The following is an 8193-nucleotide window of genomic DNA, read 5'->3' as shown; positions in this document are numbered from 1 at the left end:
AATCGTCCCCAATGCTAACCCAAGATTGAGATTTGAGAACCTACCCTAATCCTCTAACTCTAACCCAGGACCCGACTCCAACCCTGAGACCCAACCTTGAGATCTAAAGACTCTCGACCTGACCTTGAGACCTGACTCGAAGTTTTTGACCCCCAACCTCAAGACCGACCTTGACCTAGACTCATACTTTGAGATCTGACCTTGACCTAGACTCATACTTTGAGATCTGACCTTGACCTCGGCCCTAAGACCCAAACCTGAATACTGACTTCGTGACTCGACCTAACCCCAATACCCAACCCCGAGACTCGACTCCTAGAGCCAACTCTGACCTGACTTCGATCCCGACCCTGATCTCAAGACCTACCACCGACGTGACTTTTTTGTTTATCCCGAAATCTTGGTTTATAATCATCGTAGCGTCCAAACCTTTTGCTGGAAATATTTTCTCGTGGGGAACAAAAATTGTAGAGAGTTCCATCCTAGTAAAATATACTACGAATAAACAAAAGTTTTTGTAAAGGCCCAACTTTGTTAATGATATTGTCCGCTCTAAGCCTAAGCTTGCACGATTTTAGAACGCGTATGTTTTGTTGATGTGGAATTTCTTATCTTAAGAACTAAAAAATGGTGTCAAGGTTATAATAAAAATTATACCAAGTGCCAATAAGACATTGATACCTTTTGTAACGGCTCAATCCGCTAGTGATGTTGTTTGATTTTGGCCTTGGCTCACGACTTTAAAACGCGTCACTAGTTAGTAAGACCTGCTTAATTATATATCCAACATCTCTTTTGTGTTTTGCCGAGGTAAAACTTCTTTTCTTAAGTTGAGGCGTCCCAATTATAATGGAATTGGAAATTATACCAAGTGACAGTTTTAGCTGCACTTGTTTACAACATGTTGTTGGGAGAACAGAATACACAAGGTAGACTAACTCCTATTGACAATCATTGTGAAGCTATTAGTACAAATTTAACTTCAATCTCAAATGAGTGTCAAACCAATAGCTATAACAATTATAGTAGAGGGAACTCCAAATTTGAGATGAGTCCAGAATGATAGATTGTACCCCGAAGGTTGAGCGCGACGAGCTTGTTCACATACTATCAAGTTTGCTGCTGACCCTAATAGTGAAAGGTTGCCAGCCACAGTACTAACCCAGGCTAAGATGAGCCATGCTTTCTTCTCACTTGCTTCGGATATTGCACCCGCTGATGCACCTACCCGAACTCCCAGCAATAGAACTATCATCGAATAAACAAATTTGTATTAGTTAAATCTTGTGCATTCTGTGTATGTTAAGTTTAAGATCATAAGATTCAAAAGTCTTTCTGTACTTTCTTAAACTCTGTGTCAAGTCAAAACCAGACAAACAAATCAAAACGGAGAGAGTGAAAGTACTAGTTGAGATCGTGACAAACCAGTAGGCACATTAGAAGCTAAATTTGAGAGGACAAGTATGACAACAGCAAGAACTGCTACACCACCAGCATGGTCTATCTTGGCATATGGTTCCATAAAATCCCAGAAAGCACTTGGAATTCCTGTTCTGTTGAATCCATCTACTGTGATAAACATACCACAGAAGAATATCAACAGCGAATACGATACCTGTCAAGTTGAGACACCACAATGAACAAATTAAACTTTTTTTTCACGTAACTAATATATCGTAGCTGGTTGATCTGATAGTGTAAAAAAAAACTTTTTACATAGTCACTCATAGAAAAACACTATACATGACAAGACGAAGAAATGTAAACACAAGGCGGAAGTACCTTTTCTAAGCATTCTTTAGCATCTTTGAAATCAAGAACCACAAGAGCAAGTGCTGCTGTGATAGCAGTCCATGACATATTCAAACCCATCAGTAAAGATATTAACATTCCAATTGTAACAAGATAAACACATATTTTCCATAACAATCTTCTCCATATTTCAGAGAAGTTGTGCTTTTCCTCACAAGATGTGAAGTTTTGATCTTCACGTTCATCGACAGTCTTCAAAGACACATTCTTGTCCCTCATTTGAAGTGATCCATGATCATTTGCTGCTTCTCTGGAGGCATTAAAATTCCTAGAAGAATCAAACACCCCGTTTGGATCCTTGATGATTTCATTCCCACTAAACTGATCTTGAGAATGTAACGAATTAACAACATGTGACATCGTTGCTGGTGCAAAACGATGAGAGACTACTTGTTCATCCAAAACTATTTCTACTTCAGCATTTTCAACATCCTTCTGAACAGACAACACATTCCAATACATGCAAAGCAACAATACAGCATTAACAACAACTCCAACAAACATTGCAGGAAATATACCAAATAAAAACCTCCCGAACGTGATCTTGCTCAATATTGCTATAACTAAGTTCTGAGGATTCCCAATAGGAGTTGCTGAAGATCCAATATTTGCACTAGACGCGAGAGCTAAAAGGAACGGATGAGGTGGGAGGTTTTGTTGCCTAGCAATTTTCAGCACAAACTCAGTTAACACAACACAACTAGTATCATTAGTGAAAAAAGCACTTGAAATTGCAGAAATCAAACAGATTCTACAGAGTAAATCCTTAGCTCCCCTGCTTTTCCAAGCCAATAATTTTCCCAAGTACTTAAACATATCTGCTCTTTCTAAATAAATACTCACAACCATTGTTCCAAACAGAAGTCCTAAAATTGGAAGATCAATAGCAGCATATGCTTCATCTGGTGTCAATACTCGAAGTATTACGATTAAATTAGCACCAAGTAATGATCCTGCAGTCCTTCCAATAGGCATAAACGGGACAGCAGGAAAAACTGCCAATATCCAAAATATTGCAAAAGCAATGGAACCAAGAATCACTCTCTCCGTCAATGCCATAGTCATAATCCTTTTTTGAGTTTTTTGTATGTTCACATTAGTAATAAATATAACTGAAATGTAAAAAACAAAGCTAACAAACCTTAGATTTTTTTGGTACAAGGTGATGAGAAAAATGACCTTACCTATAATATGTGAACTTTATTTCATAGAGTCATTCGTTCTGAAAGCTACATTTGATAGAAGTTATAGATAAGTAGCTATCTTAGCGAGCAATCTCGAATTTAAAGACTTTTCAGCACGTAAGTATACATTCATTCACTAAGGACGTTGCTGGTTTGAATATTTGAGTATTTTAGATAGCAACTTCATGAAAAGGAAACTAAATAGGAAAAAATTGAACTAGTCATATACAAGCACGTACGCTTTTCCTTTGATTTCTCTACCTTAAGTCACACTTATAAACTTGGGTGTCACGTCAGTATAAAAGGTGCGCAAAAATATTTTTAAAATGAGTTCAAGAGGTAATATGACCCTAATAAACTTAAGTGTGCTTTTGAAAATTTCGATCATAGTTTAGGAGCTACTTGTATCTTATTCCTAATATACTCAACCACGAACGTTTTATTTTTACATTTTTGGTCGGTCCACTTTTTTCTCGTTTTGTTTACTTTTAGGTTCAGAATCGTCAAAATTACTTATAATTAAACTACTCCTTCGGTCCATTTTATATGACACTTTTCGGATTTTGAGATTCAAACAAATTAATTTTTGACAGGAAATTTTATATTTTAAGTATTTTGAATTATCAATTATTGTGACTTAGAGTAATTTTTACGTAGTTTAAAATATATATATAAATTTCATTTTTAAAAAAAATTGAAGATTTCATTCGTAAATTTCTGGTCAAACTTCAACCATTTGACTCTCAAAAAACGAAAAGTGTCACATAAATTGCGACGGGAGTAACATTGTCGTCTAGTGAAGCACTAATGTTCTACATTATGCTTCAACTTGACAAAAATTGATTAAATTAGCTATAACCTTTTATAGTATAGCAATAACAATTTAAGAACCTTGATTAGATAATATTAAGATTTCCAACTTGGTATATAACATAGTAAATTTAATTCTAAAGTTGGAAAAAAATAATTTATAATTTGATTAAAAAACAACACCATAGAGGTAAAATCTACAAGTACAATATAAATTAATGATCCACTTATAGATCAAACGTGTGTGTGTGCGTATACACTCATACATACATAACTTAATTAGTTAGGATTTATTTGTTTTATAACACTAAGTTAACTTTACTTGTTTAATTTACTATTAAACATGATATCTCTGCTGTCCACAAAGATTTGCATTAAGAAGATATTTTGCATACTTTTTTTCCTTTTCTTTTATTATATTTGAAAAATCGCGTAAAAAATTTAAAATCTTTCATAAGACACGTGACTTAAATACGTAAGGAGAAGAAATTTCATTTTTTTTAAATATATCATTCACCTATACTATCCAATTAAAAATCTATTCTACCCTTGTCATTTCAAAATCTTTGTATTTATAGATTTTTTATTAAGTATATTAACTTTAAAAGTAGAATAAATCTTATAATAATGCCTTTTTTATACATAATTGTTATTCTAAGTATGTATGTATGAATTTAGTATGCGCATGCATATTTTTATTTTGGCATAAAATCAGTTCGAGTGTATCTCATGTTAATTGCTATATGGAATGTGTGTGTTTATTTGTTCAAATTTGTATATAAGTTTAAGTGTCTACTTGTACACACCTATATTTGAAGGTCGTAGATGATAGCTAAAGCCAAATTAAAAGGACAAATTTATGTAATTATGAGTATATCTTATTCTCTATTATTTACGTAGATAAATGAATTTTGATTGTCATGAAATATTTTCTAAAAATTATAATTTATAATATATTTACAATATAAATAGATAATATTTTAAAAAAAATTGTTACAAAATTTATCTTTATTAATTATTTTTTGTTACTTGCATCATATTGTAGACTCTCCTGAAACTAATAACAATAAAGGATAAATATATCCTGAATTATCGTAAGTGATATGTAAAAATCCTCCGTCATACTTTTGAAATATTGGTGTCTCTGTCGTCCAAAAATTAGAGCATATATACCCTTTATACTAACGGACATACGTGTGTCCTAATCTTATTCACCGATCAGTCATTTAATCGACAAATAAGATTGTGTCACGTGCCCCTGTTTAATCTTCAGTTAGATTGAAAAGCATATATGCTCTAGATTTTGGGCGGTAGGAGCACCAATGTCCCAAACGTATGACGAAGAGTATCTGCATATCATTTACAACAGTTTAGGGTATATTTATCATTTTTTCCTTTTTTTTATTATGTTCATTTATTTCATTATAGAACGATATTATATTATATATTCAATTAATATTTTCTCTTCTTCTTTTTTTTTTTGACGAAATTCATATTTTCTATAGAAAATTTGTTGTATAGATTAAAATATAAAATATTATGATTTGAAAAAGGTATAAAAGAAAAATAAATATTAATAATGTAAGTGTAGAATAGACATTTTAAAAAGTTAATTAGAAAAATGGAGAGAATAACTAAAAGTTAAAAGGGACTTTGATATATTATAATTATTGTTATTGTTATTACTATTATTATTTTAACTCCTCTTTAATAGCTCCATTTTTTTTGTTTAATAATTTGAAAACTTATAATTTTTTTATATATACAATGCAGGGTGTTTACATTTCCTGTAATCAATATGTGCTGTTGGAACTTATTCTGATGTGTTACTTTATATATGATGTCCAAATCAAAGAAAATGGATGGTATAACTCATCAACAAGATTGGAGTGAAAATAAAATTTTTGTGTTTCCTTTTGTCTTTCAGTGTATTATATTCTTTTAAGAAAATTATCCATTTGATAATTGTTTGATTTATTCTCTTCGTTTTTTGCTTCAGTGAAATGTTAAATGCGTTATTCTATTCTTTTTTAGTATTATATCTAAATTATTGAGAGTGTAACTTTCATATCTAAATCATCACTTATTGGTCATAAGTTTGAGAAACACACATCACTGATGTGCATAATACACTTTAACCACATTTTGACTTAATTGTGCCTTGTAACAAACTGTTTGTCAGTCGTCTCTCTCCCTCAAACTCTAGCTCGCCACCCTCCCTCTCTCCCTCCTTCCCTCTTGCTTTTATAAAAACACAAATGTATAAAATGCATTTGTGCTTGTATAAAGCAAGAGAAAAATATATATATACATATATTTTCGTTCCCCTCTCTCTCCTCTCCTAGATTTCGCTCGCCTCTCTTTCTTAAATGTATAAATTGTGTTGCTGTTTGTATAAAGCGAGAGAAAATTGTATATACACATGCAAATAGATATATCTTCGTCCTATACACTTATAATTATACAATACAAATATTCTCCTGCCCAATTTTCTTGTCTTTCTCTCTTTCTCGTTTTACACATACACAAATTATACAATTGATCTCTTGTATACAACTGCTTTCTTTTGAATATGTATAGCGAATTATGTAACTGATTTCTTTGTATATGTATAGCGAATTATACAATTGTTCTTTTATATATGTATAGCGAAATGTACATATTTATGTTTGTTATGGAGCGCAATTATGCAAAGTATAACTATAGCATACAAATGTGCTTTTTATGTTTGTTATATGTGAAAGTTACTCTTAAAAGTATTAATATTAGTTAAAAGTTAAAAATTAAGTATCACTATCTCAAAAAAAATTGAAACCATTTATATATATATTATAAAATGCTTAAAAACCTGATATACACTTTTGTACTCTCAATATATAATATTATATACTCTCTTTCTCCCACTCTTTCCCCCCTCTCTCTCTCAGTCTCACTCGCCTCTTTCCTCTACATTATATGTACTATGAATTCTAATTATCAAACTATTGCTATGAAGAGTAATTAGTCTATTTTTAAGTAAATTTATGTGAAAGTTTTCTTTTTTAATAATATACTTGGTCAATTATACTTATTGGAACAAAGAAGATTGTGTCTCATATTCTCAATTGGCCCATTGAAGATCCAAAACAGAAATTTCTCTTTAAAAGTTGCATCCAACTAAAATTCACAAATATAGTCCTTTTAATTTCTCCCCTTCTTATTGGAAAATAGCCACTATAGTGAAGTTTTAGTTTCTTCAAGTGAAACTTTAAAATATGGAAAAATTACATAAATTAATACATTTTAAAAAATAATTACTGATTTTAGTGATACTTTTTGTTTATTACCATTTATAGCAATACTGTGATAAATCTGTAACATGTATTAAAAGTGAATTATTTATGCAATATATTTGAATTATAATTGTTTTTGAAATATATTGTGTTTGTTTGGTAAAAAATGGTTACATTGTATTATAAGTGTATTAAAATGTGTGATAAATGTATTATCCATCATTAAAACTTGTATTATATGTGAATAATAAATTGTTCTTTGTAATATGTATTAAAATTGTATTATAAATGAATTAAAAGCGATCAAGTTAAAAAAAAATATTGTTGCTATAAATGGTAAATATTTTATTATTATAGCACATTTATGTAAGTTTCCCATAAAATATTATCATAAAATTTCACTAAAATTAAAACGTTATTACTCTGGTAGTATGTGAAAATAGGAACAAAAAGTATCTATTATTGATTTTTATCCAATTCTCTACAGAGACTATATGTCAGGATCGCAATTTTTTTCTATCATTGCTTTCATTTAAATTTTTATCCGTTTAATTAGGATTAAATTTTAAAGAAGCGTGTTTTTAAACAATGTAACAGTGACGTAGATCGACAGGCATGTTGACTGGGGAGATTGGTGACTTTTGATTTTCACAATAAAACTTGAGTAATAGTACAATAAAAGCATATTATGTTAATTTTTTTTTTAAAAAAAGCAAGTTAAATTCCCAACTTGATTTAGCTTGTTTATATTGTACATAGAAGTAAAAGAGTTGATAAATTTGAATGTCAAATGTTTTTTTTTTCTTGATATCAATTGGTGAAGAAAAAAAACAAGGTTAATTAATAACTAAGGGGTCGTTGGTTACTATATAAGATATATTTTATTTATGTATTAAAGTTGCATTGACTTTATTATATTTGATGAAATTTTGAATTGGTATAAAAGTCAACATAACTTGTAACATTTTTGGTTGGTAAGATTTTAGGGGTCATTTGGTAGGAGGTATTAGGAGAAATAGTCCATGTATTATGTATGATAATACACCCTGCACTATTAATCCCTACACTACTAATCCATGCATTACTAATCCCTACATTATTTATCTTTCTACCAA

The 8193-nt window shown here is 30.6% G+C and overlaps 1 protein-coding gene across 1 annotated transcript; it reads right to left on the bottom strand.

Moving 5' to 3' along the window:
• Window positions 1-778: 778 nt before the first annotated feature.
• LOC107013857 (silicon efflux transporter LSI2-like) lies at window positions 779-2877 on the bottom strand. The gene is made up of 3 exons (XM_015213737.2): window positions 1783-2877; window positions 1426-1615; window positions 779-1248 (listed from the first exon to the last, which is right to left on the bottom strand). The coding sequence occupies exons 1-3, from the start codon at window positions 2875-2877 to the stop codon at window positions 989-991; spliced, it is 1545 nt and encodes a 514-aa protein (XP_015069223.1). The 3' UTR covers window positions 779-988.
• Window positions 2878-8193: the final 5316 nt, after the last annotated feature.

This window comes from Solanum pennellii, chromosome 3 (assembly GCF_001406875.1).
Source record: "Solanum pennellii chromosome 3, SPENNV200".
In the NCBI taxonomy this organism is placed as follows: Eukaryota; Viridiplantae; Streptophyta; class Magnoliopsida; order Solanales; family Solanaceae; genus Solanum; species Solanum pennellii.
The sequence above is the reverse complement of the archived record's forward strand: the minus strand, read 5'-3'. Positions and strand labels throughout refer to the sequence as shown.

What these genes read in the sequence shown, in the direction of transcription:
- LOC107013857 (XM_015213737.2), bottom strand. Translation starts at nt 2,877, where the DNA reads ATGACTATGGCATTGACGGAGAGAGTGATTCTTGGTTCCATTGCTTTT. An exon ending in CTAAAGAATGCTTAGAAAAG is followed by an intron (nt 1,616 to 1,782) that starts GTACTTCCGCCT and finishes TCAACTTGACAG; the next exon opens with GTATCGTATTCGCTGTTGAT. An exon ending in AGCTTCTAATGTGCCTACTG is followed by an intron (nt 1,249 to 1,425) that starts GTTTGTCACGAT and finishes ATTCGATGATAG; the next exon opens with TTCTATTGCTGGGAGTTCGG.